The sequence below is a fragment of the Ochotona curzoniae genome, unplaced genomic scaffold (genome assembly GCF_017591425.1).
Source record: "Ochotona curzoniae isolate NIBS_2020 unplaced genomic scaffold, NIBS_Ocur_1.0 scaffold_3208, whole genome shotgun sequence".
Taxonomy (NCBI): Eukaryota; Metazoa; Chordata; class Mammalia; order Lagomorpha; family Ochotonidae; genus Ochotona; species Ochotona curzoniae.
In genome coordinates, this window is record NW_024467106.1 from 8,142,498 (window position 1) to 8,160,788 (window position 18,291).

Here is an 18,291-nt window from a genome sequence, read left to right on the forward strand (position 1 = left end):
AGCACTTGGGCTGTCCCCCCACTGCCTTCCCAGATGCATGAGCAGGGAGCGGGATGGCCAGCGGAGCAGCTGGGACTTGAACAGGCGTCCGTGTGGGCTGTGACACCCAGTGGGCACTTGACCCATGTGTGAAGGCCCTGGTGTTTCCCTCCGGCCTTCGTCACGTCCGAGGCCCCGTGACTGTCACGCTCAAGGGCAGCAGCACCAAGTAGTTTCGATAAGTGGTTTTATTACTGGTTAGATTTTACAAATTCGGATATTCGAACAGACTTCCACCTTAAAATTCTAAAACAACAAAGCGACCGTTGGAGGGGGTTTGATTTCTCTTTTTCTTTTTTCTTTTTAGGACTATTCAAAGTAACAAACTTTTTTTTTTGTTTTTTTGTTTTTTTTTTTTTACATTTTTGCTCTGGACATAAATATACAGAGAGAAAAAGAGGGAGAGAAAAAAAAATGAACAAGTCATCCCAAGTATGGAGAAAAAACAGTATTCCTAAGGCACGTGGCAGTCTTTGAAAATACAGAAGCTCTAGCCAACTTAAATTATCTGTTGTGTTTCCTCGCTCAGTCCACAGAACTGTACAGTGACACAAATGTTGTGTTGCACACTGGTCTTCCAAGTAATCCCACAGTCGACGCCGCAGTTGTTGGACGGAGCTTAATGCACACCGACTTCCTGCCCTGTTTCCAGGCGAGATCCTAAAATGTGGTTAGTTAGTTGCTCAAAGCCTCTATTTTTTAAAATACACTTGGAATTCAACTAAAGATAATTTCTTTTTTAAAGAAATCGTGGGGGCCGGGGCGCCGCAAGTCATTAGAAAAGGTTGGTAAGAGTCGTTTGTGAGGGGCTGTGGGGCTCATGGCCCTCCAGGCTGCCAGGCACAGAAGTTAAGACGGACGTCACAGTTGGCAGGGTGGGGCTCGTCAAGTCTGTGAGGGTGGTGGGCGTGCTGGAGGGGCTGAGCGAGGCGTTGGACAGCTCTGAGGCCGGCCCCGACGGCGTCCCTGTGGGCAGCGCTGCGTCAGCCGACTTGTCCACGCCCGTGTTTTCCTGCCGTAAGAGGTTGCGCCTGAACTTGGCCCGGGCATTCTGAAACCAGACCTGCATGGGATGACAGGGCAGGGATGGTTAGTAGGGAGGGAGGGCAGGGTATTCTCGGGGCATCACACTGACTTCTGTAGAGGGACTGGCCAGTTCTTATTAAATCTCCCACCCTGCAACCACTGGCCAGGAAATGGCTGCTGATACTGACCCGCGCCTGGGAATAGTCGCCAGCCCCAAGGCCAAGGTGAAGCATACAACAGATCTCAAGGGCACCAAAAAAAAGGACAAACTAGCCTATCTCAAGCATTAATTTTTACACCAGTTAGACACAGAGATAATACTGGAGATATATCAGGTTACACAAAAGACACGGTTAGAATGAATTCGATCATGGCAGTTTAGTTCTTCAGCAGCTACAAGAACGTTCCGAATTGAAAGTTACCACCAAGGCTCATGTAGAGTTCCACCGGACACTACAAACAAATCTGGATCATTTGAGAAGGTTTTTTGGGGGGGAGGGGAGGCACAGGGTGGGGGCGGGGAGGAGAGTTGCCTTTAACGTGACAACAGACCCTACAAGCTCTCACTGGCACAATTTTGAAAATAATTTATGACGGGTGATTTTGAGAGACATGGGGACTTTATAAAGAACACACGGGGATTAGTCACTAGTGACAGGCAAGGGTCGAGACACAGACACCAACTGCCACCATGGACAGAAGGCCCAGGCGCCCCGGGCGCAGGGGTACAGGTGTGTGGTGGAGGTGGGCACAGTGGGAACAGGTGGAGGTCCCACGGTGCAGACGCCCCCTCCTAACTGGGCTTTGGCCTGGTTCCCTGCATGTGGCAGGTGGGGCAAGACTTAGAACCGGGCTTGGTACAGGAAGCACCTTTCATTTCCTCCGATGACTGTGGAAGAACCTGCACGGCTCCTCCTCCCCCAGCTACTCTAGCTGTCTGGCTGCAATGACCCAGAAACCCACTGCATTTCAGGAGGGGCCTAGGAAGCCTTGCGGTGGAGGGAGTGGGGGTGTGTGGCTACTGTGGGCCCTCTCACTCCCCGCCCCATGTGGGAACCTCCCCCCTTCCCAGCCAGGAGGCCTCTCCATAAAATGCAGGCTCAGGCGGCTCCCCCCAGCCCAGTCCCGCAAGCTCTGGGTGTCCAGTTGTGTGCTCCCAGATGTGGTTGCATTTGCCCAAATTCCCTTCCAGGGTCTCATGGCCCCACCCTCTCTCCTGGGGACCACCCTGGCTGCAGGGGCCTGTGGCCTCACACTTGCCCTTCAGAGGGCCCCACACAACTTGGGTTCAATTAGAAGCATGTCAGGAGAGCGAGCTGCAGGGTGAAGAGGGAGATGCAGAGACAAGTAGCTCTCCCACAAGGAAAGTGTTCCAGGGAGCACCCCAGCTCCTTAGAGCACCCTCACCACGCCCTCCCCAATAGCCTGTGGGTCAACTGCGCTCAGCCAGCCCAGGGCACAGCTGATGGCAAAAACAGAGGGAGAAATCCTGGAGACCCTCAGAGGAGGTGACAGCTGGAGGCTCGGTGCCAGCCCTGGCTGCCATCTTGGTCTGTGTGTGTGACCCAGGAACTGGCCGGGCAAGTCTGGAGGACCCTGAGGGCCAGTGGGCACTTAGGACCCTGAGAAGGGCTGGAACCATTTAGCTGCCAGCTGTTTGTGACTTCCCAGGCGTTGCCCCTAACAGTGCATGTGTAAACAATGACGCCATCTTCCCCCACTGCCTTCTCGGCTGCCAGGGAGCTGTGGGGGATCTCCAAGGTCCTGCTGCCCCGCACTGGGAGTTTGGGGGAGGGGATCACATCAAGCGGGAGTATCTCCCCAGAGGTTGCTGGGGACGGGAGGGGGGGGTCTCCCTGTCTCTAAGTGTCCCTGGAGACAGGTGAAGGTGAAGTGTGAACAGGAGGAGCACAGGCATGGGTACCAGGCACCATGCCACCCCGACAGGCCTGAGCGCAGCCCGTCCCCAGACAGGCCTGCAGCGAGGGCTCTCTTATCACGACACCCAACAGATGTACCATTCAGGGGGGTGCAGAGAGGTGAACTCACTCATCCAAGGCCATACAGTGGCTCAGCTCATACTGGAACTCAGGGCTGTTTACCACATCCTTGCTAGGACAGACGAGCAAGGGAACGGACGAATGACTGGATGGATGGAGAGAACGAGCGAATAAACGGAGAAGCACTCACAGTGCAGGAGGAAGCACGGGACGTGGCTCAGCTTCCAGTCCCGCTGCCACAGACACGGTCAGGGACCTAGAGCTGGCTCCCCCTCACCTCTCGGCCTGCTTGCTGCTCCACTCCCACCCACAGCAGCAGCTCTGGCTGTGTGTGCAGGGGGCAGGGACAGCAGGGACAGCAGGGACAGCAGGGTCCGGTCCAGCCGCAGGCCTGTGGGTGCTTCAGGCTGAGAACGCCCCACACATCCCCAGTGGTCCCGGGGTTGGGTGAAGAAATACATGTAGTACCAGGGCCCCTCCCAGAGCAACAACAGCCCAGCAAGCTGTGTGTCACCTCACTTCACCCCTCCTCAAGAGCCTAAGGAACCAGCCCTCAAACCCAGAATGAGAGTGTCATGCTCAAAGATGTTCATCCTGGCATCCACAGTGTCCACGCAAACGGGACGCGGGGAAGCCACAACAGGACCGCTCCACGACACCGCAGGAGAAACGCCGTGTGATGACAGCTGGAGGAGAAAAGAGGACAGGACCGCGTCCTCTGCTGTTGCAACTTTACAGGGCAGAGAGTAACAATGAACATGACTCATGCCGAGGAGAGAGCAATGCCTAAGCTATCTGCATGTATTAACTCAGCTTGTGCTGTTTAGCGCCCTAGCAGGCAGGTAGTAATGTCACTGCCTAGTGACAGGTAAAGACTGTGGCTTAACAGGCACAAAGTTTGCTTAAAAAAAAAAAGTTGTGTTTCGGGACCAGAGCGGTGGTGCTTCCACCTAAGATACCAGCATTCACATCAGTATGTGGGTTCGAGTCCCAGCTGCTCCACTTCCCATTCAACTCCCTGCTCACATACCTGGGAAAGCATTTGTCCCTGTGAGAGACCTGGGATGGCATTCCAGGCTCCTGGCTTCAGCCTGGCCTGGCCCTGGCTGCTGCAGCCTTTTGGAGAGTGACCCAGCAGATGGAAGATGTTCTGCTGCCTCTGTCACTCAAAGACATAAGATACAGCTTCAAAAAATAAGGTTTTTGTTCAATAACCAAACATCCTAAGCACTTGTCTGAACATCAGGAACCCTCAGAACCACAGCTACTTGGCTGTGGGGCCTTGGCAAAGTCCCCCTACTCTGCGGGGCTTCAGCTTCTGCTCCCTAAAAAACGAGCTACTTCCTCTGAAGTCACTTGTGAAAAGCCATGCAATGTAGATTGCCTGCAACTCGACCAGACTCACAACCCAGTCCTGTGCCAATGGCAGGCAGGATACTGACCATTTCACAGGTGGGAAAATTGAAGCTCAATTATGAGACAACTGGCCCTGGTTGGAAGACCACCTCCTCCTCAGGGAAGCCTTCCCTGACTACCTCCTTCAGCAATCACAGCCCTGTGTCGTGTGCTCCAGTATGTTTTCCTCCATAGCATCTCTTCCATTTTCTTCTTCTTTATTTCAAGAGTTTGAAATGTATTCTAGGGCCATATATACTCTCGGAGATGTTCGATGTGACAAAGTTGCCTCTCAGGGCATATTCATGATGACAAGCTGGGATCTACAGCCAGTATTTGGCGCATCACCCAAGCTTGCTCCTTTTGCTGGAATCCATTAAAAGGTGCTTGTATTACGAGACATTTCCAACATACAGGGAAATAACGAGGTCTCCCTCCATCACTGTTTCCACTAGGGTGTGCACCCTCTCAAGACTGCCTTCTGTGGGGGTCACCTGCTGGCCCTGGCTGCCGGACAGCAGTCAGCAAGCACATTTACTGAACGGCTGAGAAAGTTCTCGCACAGGTTCACTGCTGTCACTCTTTTAGCTTTACAGATGAGGGAATCATGGCACAGCTAGGAACGTAGGGCACTGGGAGGTAAATCAGATGGGTCCCCAGCCCTACCAGGGTTGATACAGGCTTTCTTTTGGGAAGAGGGAAGGGGAGAGGTGGATGCCACATCTGGGCGGAAGCCAGAACCTGCTGTAAAATTCTTATCCCGTGAAGCACTCAGATGCGTCGGCACCAGCAGTAGGCAAGGTGACCAGAGACACACAGGCGCCCCGAGACACACAGGCGCCCCTCAGAACTCCAAAAAGCCACTAAGCCTGGGAGACACGTGGAGAGCATCTCTCAGCATACTGCTGCTTCTCTTCTGTCCTGCAGGAGGGCCAGGAAGGCAGAGGATGAAGATGCTGTGGCCTGGGTAACAGGTCAGGTGAGCTGACCGATTGAGAAGAAGAGGATCAGTCTGTCTCCTTGGGGCTTTCTGGTGTGACTTTGGAATAAAGCACATTTTAACCATTACTGGTTTAATATGTATCTACTTTGAAAAGCAGAGAGATGGGGGTTGAGTGGTCTCCCATCTGCTGGTCCATTTCTAAACCAGGAGCTTAGATCTCCACCCAGGTCTCCCGTGTGCGCCACCTGCTGCCTCCTCTAGGTGTGGCAGGAAACCAGAATTGGGAGTGGAGGCGAGACTTGAACCTGGCACTTGAATACAGGATGAGGGTGTCCCACACAGCATCTTAACCACTGTGCCATACACCTGCCCCAATGACATTTTAAGAACTGTCCCTTCTTCCTCTCCCACCTGGATTCACCTCTCTGTGCCATCACTTGCAAGCCACACAGGGCAAGTCTGGCCCCTCTGAGCCCCTGCTCTCCCTTGCCTGCAAAATGAAAATCATGACAACTGTAAGCACGTGCGAAAAAGATGTTGCACCTTGTGGCGTGTGTGCATGAGAACAGCACACTTTGAATACTTCCTACATCCTGTGCAAATCATACCTCAAGTCCTCCCCTCCTCCCTGCAGCAGTCAGGCCACTGTGGCGTGAGAGGCTCAGGGAGGGTCAGTCACGGGGTCAGGCCATTTGGTGAATAGGACAGCTGGCTCCCAAGTCCATCAGGCCCATCTTGTTGGAGATCCCCCATGCATTACGCATTCTGTTCTAGCCTAGAATACCCCGTACAGGCATACACACACACCCTACAGCATCCACCTCTGGTCCCCACGGCAACCATGCCTAGCCTTGCAGCCTTTCTCTGAGGGGTTGAGGGGGCCATGACTTTCAGGGGAGAACCTGCAGGGGGCACCCAAGGCCTAGAACCATGGAGCTGGTGGAGCCAGGCAAGGAGAAAGGGCACAACGGACACCTCCCACAGAGCAGCAGGTGCTGGGGCCACCGCAGCCTTCACTGATCCTGGCTTGGTTGTCAGGAACCTTCCAGACTCGGGGCCTCCCCTGAGGCAAGCACACCCATCACATGGCTGCTTAGTCAGAGGGGCTTCACACTCATCTGCCATCTTCCAAAGCCACCCCACCCGTTGCCATGCCCTGGGCAGCTCCCGTCAGCGCCCCTGGGAGCAAGCCCCATCCTGCTGATGTCAGGCAGGTCTTGCAACCACAGCAAGTCCCTTCATCCGACTCCACCTGGAGCTTCGCATTTGCAACACGAGCAGAAACCTGTCTGCACACTGCCTCACAGCCCTGAGCATCCATGCAAGGAAACGCCGAGGACTGTGACAGTCATTGGGAGGTCTGGGAAGACCAGAGAACAGGGTCTCAGGCATCCCCTCTCCCACCACACAGACCCTAAACACCATGGGAGAAGGAACCATGTCCACGGACCATGGAAGCCTGGGGCCGGCTCTGCTATCTACAGCCTATAGTGACTTTGGGCCACTTGTGGGAAGACTCAGGGTACCTGTACATCTCCCTAAACTGAACAGGTGGATTTCCTCAGAGCAAGCATTGAGTCATCTCTGTGTAGCCACAAAAGATGTATTCAGATGGAAGAACAAGAGCCAGCTACCCTGGAAATCCACCTTTTATTCCGAGGGCTGAAATCCAGCTGCCAGGGCACTTACAGGCCAGCAGAGGCTGCTCCCTGACTCCCCTGCCGACTTACTATGGGACTTGTTTCCTTTTACCTTGGATACCTGGGGGAGGTCTGTGATCCTTTTAGAAATGAGGATCCTGTGGCTAAGAGACAGTGAACCCCAGGCAGCCTTTGCTAGGTCCAGCTCTGCACATCCCAAGTTGCTCCCAGCTGGACACCCCACTCCATCAACGCTCTCCAAAGCTCATCTAGAGGACGAGGATGGCAGATCCCAGAATTTCGGACCAAACTCACCCAGGAGGTGCCAGGGAAAGGTCCCCAGAGGAACTCCAGACAAGTAAAGTTGAAAGGAAATGACCAGCGTCCTCCATCCTCTCCCGCACCCACACCCCGTGGTGGTCAGGCATGGGGACAGCAACTGAGATCCACCATCTGTTCTGGAGCAGGGCTCCAGGGAACTAGAAGCTGCAGGAGGAGGGCGGGCCCATAGAGGCGCACCAGTCTCCCATTGGCTGGTCTCTGCCTACGTCACCCTAACTCCAGCGGCAGCGCACCGGGTACCTGCTCTATTGGGGCAGGGGTGCTTTGCCAAGTTCCAGAGGCCCCCTCTTCAGAACTGCCTGGGCACCTCCTTTCCTGTTGTGATACCATGGTTAGTTCACTTCAACTCTACAAATTCTTAACTCAAAATGTGCATTGCTGTCACTGCAGCCACAAGTCCTGAAGAAGAAACGGTTACACTTGCTATCAAGGGAGGGATCCTGGCGCCTTATTCACATATGGATGGCCCGTCATCAGAAAACACATCCATCCTCGTTAATGACTGTCAGCTAAAAACTCCCCTTCATGTGACCCCTGGCCAGCACCGCAGGAGCCCAAGGCTTGCCCACAAGTTTGGTTTATGCAGGAAGAGCCTAAGACCCCCTTTCCACCACACACACACACACACACACACACACACACACAAGACCAGGGTTATTAGCAGCTTTGGGAGAATATAAATCCAGTAAGTGCTCTGAGTTTTCTCTGTCAAGAAAGTGTCCTCACCCACACGTACAATCCCACTCCATTTTGTGGGTACACACCCAAGTCTCCCCTAAAGCCACCAGCGCACCATCACACCCGGCCAACAGCTAGAAAGGTGAGTACGAAAGTGGAGGGCAAAAGAAAGAAAAGGGGATTTTGTGAAGGAGAGGCAGTCCAGGGCGATCCTCCCAGCCTGGCGCCTGGGCGCCATCCTGTGAGGGAAGTGTGGCTCGGTGGGGAGCGTGGGGAGCGCGTGAACTCACAGTGTGAGCAGGGGTGTGGCAGAGTGAGAGAACAGAACACTGCGCAGAAGGAAGCCGAGGCACACCCTCAGAGGGAGTGTGAGAGGGGAAAGAGAGAAGGCAGAGTACTGGGTGGGAAATGGAAGTACAGATTGAAGAGAGAGAGCAACAGAGAGAGGGCGCCAGGCTCAGCACATCCCTCCTTGCCCGTGACTGCTGTGGGCTCCACCCCGACCGGCTCACCTGGAGCACCCGCTTGGTGAGGCCTGTCTTCTGCGCCAGCTGCTTCAAGTCCTTGGCGTCAGGGTTGTGGTTAATGGCAAAGTAAGACTTCATGGTCCGAAGCTGGTGGTGCTTGAAGGAGGTGCGCATGCGCTTGGTCTTCTGGCTGCTGGGGTACGGCTGGTCCCGATCCAGATGCTCTGTGTCATTCTCGTTGCAGCTCAGCGCTGGGGAGGGGATGCAGAGTAGCAGGTGAGCTTGCTGATCTATGCTCAGCCTCCATGCCAACTCCCCACCTGCCCTGTCTACCTAGAGCAGGGGAACCTGCCTTGGGTCTCTTCCCCAGGCAAGGCCAGAGTCAGGACCAGCTCTAAGGAGACTTAAAAGCTTCTGGGAGCCACCAGCTTGCAGGGACAGTGACAGGGACCTCTGGCTGAGGTCTCACTGGAATCCCGTCTCTGTACATCTTTCTGGGGCCAGCTGTCATTGGGTCCCTCTGTGAAGCGAAATAGCTTCACAGCCCACCTTCTTGCTGTCTCCCCCACACCCTAAGGAGGAGCCACTGGGTCTCTCTCGCACTGGTATCCGGAGGTGGCTGTCAGGGACCACGAGACTCACTTCCATTTGGTTCTCATCAGTTCGTATGGCCAGAGGTACTGAGGGAACCTTGAGCCTTGGGACACTGGGTGGAAGGTCAGAAACTGCAGGGGATGTGGGGGGGGGGCCTTGGCACCCACAGAGAGACCCAAGGTGAAGCTTCAGGTTCTTGGCTTCCGCCTGACTCCGCCCTTGACCATTACAGCCACCTACAGAGAGAGCACCAATGAATGTAACATCTCTCTCTTTCTCTGTAACTCTGCCTTTCCAAGAAAACAAATATATTTTTTAAACAAAAATTGTACTTGGTAGCTGAACCTGATTGCAGCAAATGACGGATCTGATATGAGGGTCAGAAGGCAGACGGGACGCCTCCAGGCCGTGTGCCTTGGTCTTTATGGACCCAGGGCACCAGTCATTACTATCATCATTCCCATTTTGAAGATGACAAGGCTAAGCTCAGGGAATGAAGCCACCTGCATGCAGCACAGGGGGAGGACACCTTAGGCAGCTGTCCCCAGCTACCAGGGGCCTGGCTGACAATGAGGGGAGGGGGATGAAAGGGGGCAGCCTCGGGAAGTTGCTCAGCGCTCTAGCAGCTGGGCGGTGGATGTGCAGGTTCCCCGGTCATAGCTGACTTACCCCTCAAACATAGGGTCCTGCTTTGGGGAAAAGCTGCAGAGAGCTCAGGGTAAGGATCTCTAAAGCAGGAACTGGTGCCTGTTCCCTAGTGGTGTTCATACAGCTGCCAGATTTGGCAAATAAAAACACAGCTGACTGGAAGGACCTGAACTTCAGATACACAACAAATCATGTTGAAGTATGATTTGTCCCAAATGCTGCATAGGACACATCTATATTATAAAATGAAATTTATCTTAAGTTTAAGTATGACATAGATTATGCTTAAAAAATTACCTAAAAGTCAAATATTGCCTGGGCTATAGTTATACTAAAAGTTTCTTCGCTGCTGACCTGAGATTTAACTAAGCACCCTGCACCTCACCTCCCCCTGGCAGGGGTCTAGCCCAGGCAGAAGAGGTTTGTCCTTCACCTTGGAGCTGTCCCTTAGGGGCCACAGTTTCTAGGGGCCCAGCTCTCCCCCAGTGCAAAGAATGGAGTTCAGCGATTTAAGGAAGATCAGAGAGTGACCTCAAAACCCGAGCACAGGAGCTGCACTGCACCCTGCCCACCAACCAGAGCGGCCACCTTTTCCCTGGGGACTCTGGGTCCATCCCACCAACAGCCCAGCCCTGCGGGGGGCCTTGCTGCTCTCTAATGAGCTCCACGGGGACCCAGAGGCCCTTCTCCCCACTGTGGGCCCAGGGGAAGTGCCCGGAGTGCAGCCTAGGTTGGGGGAGGTGGTGCAGGGAAGGCAGCCAGAGCGCAGAGAAGAAAGAGGTGGAAAGAAAGAGAGGGGGGCTGGGTTGGTGAAGAGATGGCGGGGGCAGGGAGGGAGGGGGAAAGGGAGGAACACCCAGCTCCGGAGGAATAATCTTGGGGGCTCTGGGAGAGTTGGAAGGGATGTGGAGTCTGAAAACCAACCCCATGATGGGGAGGGAACTGAACGCCGCCAGCTTCAGGGGCCAGCTCCCCACAAGGGGGGAGCACCGCACAAGGCAAAGTGTACTAAAGGGAGGGAAAGGGAGGAAGGAGCCGCCTGAGGCAGCCAGGTCGGGGGCCCAGGCAGGGGTGCCCAGGGCGAGGGGCGAGGGGGCAGCCCCTCACCCGTGCGCCCCCAGTGCCTGGATCTGGGGAGGAGCAAGGGGCTGAAGGGAGGGGGAGGACAGGGGCTTTCTCTCTCTTTTTTTTTTTCCTCTCAATTAGGCCGATTCAATGGAGCTAAAGAGCTCGTAAAATCATGAATAATTTACTCGTGATCTGTTATTAACCCATCGGGTTTCGAGCTCTTGTCGCTGGGACTGAACCTGTAATCAAATCTGACTTCGCCTCATTTTACTAAAGACGAGATTGTAGGTTCAATTGTCTAAATAATGGATTGGAATCAAATCAGTAATTACGCCGCCAGGCACACACACACACACATACACACACACACACACATTCTCTCTCTCTTTCTCTCTCTCTCTCTCTCTCTCTCTCTCTCACACACACACACACACACACACACACACACACACACAGAGCTGGGGCTAGGGGAGGCTCAGCGTCATCCGGCTGGTCCGCACACGAACTCCCAAAACCGGGCGCCAGAGTATGCCGTCCTGGCCCCCGGCGGGCTCTGGTCGCGGTGCCCCGTGCCCGCACCCCTGGCCCGCAGGGCGGCCCCGCTGGAGGCTGCGGGGAGGTTTCGGTTCCGCCTCGGGGCTGTGAGCTCAGACACCCCAGGGGCCGCGGGAGAAGGGCGGGCTCCGGCCCTGAAGGACTTTCAGACCCTGCGGCCCTGCGGTCCTCCCCAAGGGGTGAGCAGGGATCACAGGCGTCCCGTCCGGGCTGCGGGACTGGGGACTGTCCCCCTCATCCCCACCTCCCCTAGCCACGGGCTTCGCCAGGGTGCAGCGTGGCTGGGCCCCTAGACGTGGGGCACTGAAGCAAGTCAGTGTCCTCCGTTATAACCAGGCACACTCACATCCCGCAAGATCCCAGGTTTCGCTCCCAGCTGCCCCACGGCGCACACTGCGGCCATTTCCCTCCTGCCCATGTGGGAGGAGAATGAGGAGACACAGGCCAGATCTGGGGAGGCCAGGCTGGGCCAGGCAAAGCCTGCAACGAGCAGCGTCTCCGTTCCTTCCAGCCTAGTCCCGGCGGCCAAAGAGCGCCTTTCTTCCCCAGCCAGAGCATGCCAGAGAACTGAGAAATGGGGAGACCCAGAGACAGAGACTGAGTGGGGGGTGGTGGAGAGAAAGAAGAGAGAAGAACCAGGAGGAAAATGTAAAAACCCGAGCTGGGTGGGTGGCGGGCGATCTGCTGAACTGCCGGTTACCCTGAAACCCAGTCTCCAGCCGCCGTCTGTGCCGCTGCACCAGGGAAACCCAGTCTCCAGCCGCCGTCTGTGCCGCTGCACCAGGGAAACCCAGTCTCCAGCCGCCGTCTGTGCCGCTGCACCAGGGAACGCCGCAGCTGAGCAGCCAAACACCTCCTCGCCCCTCTACTTCTTGCACAATCCCAAACCCAGTGCCCAGCCTGCAAGCCCAAGGAAAGCTTCATCCCCGGAAGCTCTGAGCACGCTTGATACACAAGCACACATGGCTTGGGGTTAGGGGACTTGGTCTGGGCTGCCCGGTTTAATCTCCATCTCCAGGGCGTTGGGCAATGCTAGAGGGACCCTGGAAGAGGCTTAAAAGCACTGGGACAGACCAGCCCACTGTGGCTTCGCCAGGCACCAAACTGGAATCTGTACCCCACTAGCTCCACACACAGAGATGCACACCCACCCTCCAGCAACATTTTGTAATCGCCCAGTGTTAACCCCCGCCCCAGTCACTCCCTCCAGGGGTCCCTCCAGCAACTCCGGCTCCCTAAAATCAAAATAACTGGCAAGATTCTCCCCCCACCTCCGCTGCCCTCCCTACAGAGTCTTGGATCCCGCCCCCCCCCCCAACTTGGGCATCACACTGGAGAGGGTGGGGAGAAAACGTGGTTTCCGAATCCGTTTCTGTCCCAAACGAAAAAAGGAAAATAACTGCAAATAAACGCCAGTTCGGAAGCCCCCCGGAGTTGTAAACCTTTCCGGGTCGGGCAGACTTCGGGCAGATGTTGACGGTTCAATTTGCCCAGGCCTCAGCACCTCGACAGCTGTCCGGAGCCCGAGCGGCGCCGCGGGAGGGGCAGAGCTCCCAGATCGCCCCCGGGGTGCCAAGATGCCGGAAATGCGCAACAAGCCCCCCTCCCACTGCACTCCCTCCCTTCTTCTCCGCTCCCCCAACCGCACGGAGCCAGCCCGCTAGGGTTCATCTCCCCGCTCCTGCTTCAGAGGGTTGCCGCCCTCTCCACGGCGGGCGCCGAGAAAGCCTAGCCCTGGCCTTGCAGGAGGGTCGAGCCCGGCTCAAGGATCCACAACCCTGGCCTCAAAGATGCCCTTTGAGCCCCAGTCGCCCTGGGGATGTTCCACAGCACCGGGCCTCGCGCCAGGCAGAGCCCGGGGCCTCAGCAGCCATCGCCAGCACTTTTCTCTTGGGGCCCTCGGCGCCCTGCCTGGCTCCTCGGCAGCCCCGGCTCCCCGCCCTCACTAGCCCGGAGCCTGTTTGTTGTCCCTGCCGACTTGTTTTCGCGATCCTGCACTTTCTGCGCAACAAAAGCAAGCGAAAGATCCAAACCAAAAAAGCCACCTCTGAAAATCACGGTCTCCTAAAGGAGACCAGGACGCCTTCCCCTCTCACTCCCTCCCAGAGCGCGCCGGCTGGAGCTCCAGCATCGTCCCTAGCAAGACCCTGCCTTCCCAGCCCCGGGTAAACTCAGGGTCCAAGGACACCCTAAGAACCTGCAGAGATTCGCGTTGGCCGTGGATCCACGCACTCCCCCAGTCCGACAGGGGGCCCTCGGTACGGTGCGTTGTCGAGCGCTCACACTCACCAGCGTTGTAGGCCGCCAGGTCTGCTCCGGGGCCGGGGCTTTTGCGCTTCCTCGGCCGCCCCTTCTGTACGGTGCCCACGCCGTTGTAGTAAGGAAGACCCAGCGGGTTGGCCCCTGCTGCGCCCAAGCCTGCGCTCTTGGCCGCCGCCGCTGCCGCCGCTGCGGCCGCCACGTCGGCGTGGTTGAAGTGCGCCGGGTATTCGCCCTGCAGCAGTGCCTCGAAGTGCAACCGGCAGTACACCAGGCTGTCCTTCATGCCGAAGTGGTCGCCGGTGGTCAGCATCTTGTTACACGTGGTGCACGTGAAGCAGTTGAGATGATAAACCAAGTCCCGAGCGCGCATCACCATCTCCGAGGCCGAGATGCCCAGGTGGCAGCGGGCGCAGCGCTGCACAGAAAACCGCCTGTAGGGACCAGGGAGGCAGGGGCTGTAGGGACAAACGCTTTGGTACCCCCTCTCAAAAAAAAAAAAAAAATCCTTCCTCCTGTATTTCCGTTGCTGTTGCAAGGACAATTTGGCCCTCCTTCGGAGGATGGAGCAGAGGGAGCCGGGTTTCCACCCAGGCCTGGTCCAACTCTGAAATAGTTTTCTTTAACCATTTTTATGCCTACAACAGCTTCTGCCTCAGCAAGCCCCAGGGAAACCTTTACTTAGGAGTGGAGAAGTTCTCCCATCCTTTCCTCCATCGTGTCCCCTGCCCTCCTGGCCGGCACCTTGGTCATTTGGAGGAAAGGGAGGAAATACAAACGGATCCTAACCCTAAACCTGGAAGGAAGAACAGGGGACTTGGAGGGGTCCCTTTAATTCTGGCTCTTTAATCTTGGTCAGCTTTCTTTCTCAGTCTCCCCTGCCCCTCCCCCCAAAAAACACAGGGCAATGCACCCACTCCAGGGGGGACTCCCTGCAACTTCATTGCATGCCAGCCCGGGCTGCTTGGGTTTCCGGCATGTCCATTTCTACACCCCATGAAACTAAGAGGCTCAGAGGCCAGGGGAGCTTCTGCTCTGTGTCCACCCTCTGCACAGCTTCCCCAAAGCTTGCCAAACCATGGCTTTAAACAGTTGTTACCCCGATTGCGCTGGTTTGCAGAAGGAAGCAGGGGTCTCTGAGTAGACAGAGCTCTCCTGGGACTTGGGGGAGAAGCTGTGGCAGAGAGGGCAGGCGCTTGCTCGGAGGGGGCAATGGGAGGGGAGGGAGGACGCTACCTGTAGTAGTCTTCCTTGCAGTAGATGCTGCCGTCTTTGCTGAAACAGGTGAGCTCTGACTCCAGGTTGAGCTTGCATTCACAACACTTGAGGCAGCGCATGTGCCACTGCTTGTCCACCGCCAGCAGGTAGTAGCGGTCCGAGATCTTGCCCCCGCAGCCGGCACATAGAGCAGCCCGGTCACTGCTGATGGATGGCATGGTCTGCAGAGGGAGGAAGGCGGGAGACCCGCGGCTCCTGCAGCAGCCAGCGGCTCCTCTGCTGCCCCAAGAACCCTCTGCTCCCTGCTGCTCCCTCTCGCAGAGCCCCAAGCACCCCTGATGGCCCGGAGGACTGCCAGGGCGGGTGCCACACACTTTCCCTACCATGCAAAGGGCCCACATCCAGGGGCACAGGCCCCGCCAGTTGGCCACTGGCCCCAGTCGGGCTCCCAGTCTAAATGGCTGTACCTTTCTTTCAACCCACCACCTCTTCCAGTGCCCCTTGCCCTTTGCCCAGAAACGCTGGCTGTTTCCTTTAGTATCCAGGACAGCCCTGCAAACCGCTTCTTAAAGTCTTAAAGGAACCACTCCAGCCGGGCCCCAGAGGAAGGAGTAAAGGTGACCATCAGAAGTCACACTGCACGCAGAAGTCGGCAGCACCCCATCTCGCCCCCAGTCCTGTGGTCTCTGGAAGCTTAGGCCCCGGGTTTAGGCCAAGGCAAGTCAGCCAATTCCTGGCGCCTCTGTCACACCGCTGTGGCCCTTTCGGATTCTGGGAGTGGCTGAGAGGAGTCGCTGGGGCACCTTCCAAGTCTCTGGACACGGTCAGGCCCAACTCAAACCCTCCCCTAGCCAAGCTGGAGCCGAGCGAGTGGGGCAGGAGGGCTGGGAAGCTGCCACCGCGAGCCCTCGGAGCCGAGGCGCCTTGCCTGGGCTCCCCGCCGCCTGGGCCTTTTTAAAAGGTCACTCTTGGTCCAACGCTTGGGCAGCGTCAGCTGGTCCAGTCCCTCCCCCCTCATCCCGGAGGAGGATTGGGACAAGAAACCAGCTATTTGAGGCGGAACCAGGTGTCTGAGGTCCGAGTAGAGTCTCCTTCCGCGAGCGCCAGGCCCGGCCTGAACTCCTAGCCCTGGCCTGGTCACAGCCGGCCGGCCACTGAGCCGCGAACGCGATCAACGAAAAGTGCTGGCCCAGAAGACTTCAGGGCCCCAGAAAGCACAGCAGAGAACCAGCCTCAATTCCGGGCGACTCTGGGTGCGGCCCAAGCCGGCTAGAGCCCCAGTGCTCCCGGCTCGTTCGTCCTGTCCGGCGGAGCCAAGGGCGCCGCCGCTGCCACCACTACCACACCGGCAGCCGGAGCCCGAGCGGCCGAGCAAAGCTCGGGGCTTTGGATCCGGACGCCGGACGGGGTGAGAAGGGAGCCACCGGGTGCCGCGAATGAGACTTCGCTTCCACTTCGGGAGAAAACGCTCTCTGCCATCCTCGCCCCACCAACACCACCAACCCCGGGCTCCTGCACCCCTGCCCGCCCGGTGGCCCCCCAGCTGGCAGCCACAGGCCTAGCATCCTGTCGGAAGATCCTCTGTGCCCAGACCCGTGCAGCACGAAGGGCGCTCTCCCAAACTTCGGGGACCGGAGGCGCTGACGGGCCCGACTGCGTCCCAGCTCTCAATCCCGATTCCACAGCGCGCCTACCGTCTCCGTGTCTCCGCGGTCGATGGCGGAGCTGATGGCTGGAGCCTCGCTCTTGGCCCTACGGTCCATCTCGTCGATGACCCCGTGCACCTCGGGGCCGGACAGACTGTGGAACAGCATCTCGGCGGGTACCGGTGGGGCCGGGGGCGCGGCTCCCAGGTGGGAGGGCTTGCCCCCTGCCTCAGCTGCTTGGCGCTCCTGGCGTTAACGGGCCCGGTGCATCGCCAGCACAGCCCCGGCCCCGCCCGAGCTCGGCTGCGCCCCCAGGCCGGGCTCCGGGCCCCGGGCGCCCGCGGGCCAGGACGCCTCCCGCCGAGGCGTGGGGGCAGCTACATCGCGGGGCGCCTGGGCGGCGGCGCCAAAGCCAGGGTCACAAGGGCACGGGACGGAGAGGGGAAGAGGGTGGGGGACAGAGGGGCAGAGGTCGGCGCCCGCCGCGGGCGCTTTCACGCCGCGGGCATTGCCCGCCCGGCTTCGGCGCCCGAGGCGCAAAGCAGGGGCACAAACTCTGCCCGAGGCAGCGACGGTTGTGGTCGCAGTTCGCCCACCAGAGGCTTGATGCCAGCGGCAGCCCAGCTGGCCTGGACCCCTCCCCTCCCTGGGGTGCGCTCCTCGGCCCAGGGCGACCCTCTTGGGCGCAGAGTCGGTGACTGGAGTAGGGGTTTCTCCGAAGCCAGCGAACTGAGCCGAGCCACCCGGAGAATTGAAGAGGAGGAGGAGGAAGAGGAGGAGGAGGCGGAGGAGGTGGAGGAGGAGAAAAAGGAGGAGGAGCAGAGTAGGAGGAGGAGCCGCCGGCCGCGGGCCCAGCCGCGCGCAATGCTCTCCTAGCGCGCGCCGAGCCCAGCCCCGAGTCTGCAGTCCGCGCCAGCGCAAGCCTCCGCGCCTTTTCTACAGCCGCGCCTGACATCACGTCCTGCCGCCGCGCCATTGGCCGCCCAGAGCCCCAGGCCCTGGCAGCGCGTGCTCCTGGAAGGCGGGAGACCCGAAAGGGAGGGGAGAGGCGAGGGGAGGAGAGGAGAGTCTAGCTGGTGGGAGCTGGTGGGCGAGGCCGGAGGGAGGGGGCGGGAGGGGGCGGGAGGGAGGAGAGCGAGCGCGGGGTTTAGGAGTTTTTAAGCTACCGATAGTTTCTTTCCTGCGATTTCTTCGAGAAGGAAGGAAAATTAAATCCTCTCGCCTTCTTGCCCGTCTCCATCCTAAGAAGCCACAGCCAGAGGATGCTCCAGAAGGTCTCAGCCCCGACGCCCCAGCCCAGAGCCAAGACCTCCGGCAAAGGCTGGGAAGGCCCACGGAGGCGGGCCTGGGGCAGAACTGCCTGAGCCTTCAGCCACTGCCTTCACAGACCTCCTCCCGGGGAACAAGAGAAGAGCTAGGGAGACGCGTGACTCCAGGGAAGAGGGGCCAGAGATACCACCTCACTCCCAGTCGATTGGCACCCAACTATAGTCAAGTGCATAGCTCCTTTCCGCCTGTTCCCCATCTCTATCCTCCAGCCTGGAAGAGTTGGGGGTGGGAGGGGGAGGTGGCTTTCGGTACTTAGAAAAGCAGGGCCCCGAAAATACTGGCCCCCAGCCATTGGCGCACAGTGTAACCATAGTTGAGTGACTTGACTTCCCCTTAACTCATTTTTTACTTTTTCCATGGGAGAGCAGAAGGCCCCTCCACATGGGTGTGATAAAGGAGACCATGGGTGCAAAAGGCTTGGGTCAGAGTAAGTGAGGCACTCGG

At 57.8% G+C, this 18,291-nt stretch overlaps 1 protein-coding gene across 4 annotated transcripts in view; it reads right to left on the reverse strand.

Moving 5' to 3' along the window:
* Positions 1–212: 212 nt before the first annotated feature.
* Positions 213–18,291, reverse strand: part of LHX2 (LIM homeobox 2) — a 28,537-nt gene continuing 10,458 nt past the window's right edge. Inside the window, exons 1-5 of one of the 4 annotated variants that reach the window (XM_040962954.1) lie at positions 16,567–17,426; positions 14,891–15,093; positions 13,685–14,088; positions 8,576–8,781; positions 213–1,102 (exon numbers count right to left, since the gene is read on the reverse strand). In XM_040962954.1, the coding sequence (XP_040818888.1) occupies positions 815–1,102; positions 8,576–8,781; positions 13,685–14,088; positions 14,891–15,093; positions 16,567–16,686 (1,221 nt within the window). In that variant the 5' untranslated portion in view covers positions 16,687–17,426 and the 3' untranslated portion in view covers positions 213–814. Of the gene's footprint in view, positions 1,103–8,575; positions 8,782–13,680; positions 14,113–14,890; positions 15,094–16,566; positions 17,427–18,291 lie in introns of those variants that run through there. The other 3 variants (XM_040962957.1, XM_040962956.1, XM_040962958.1) reach the window with 3 other exon arrangements.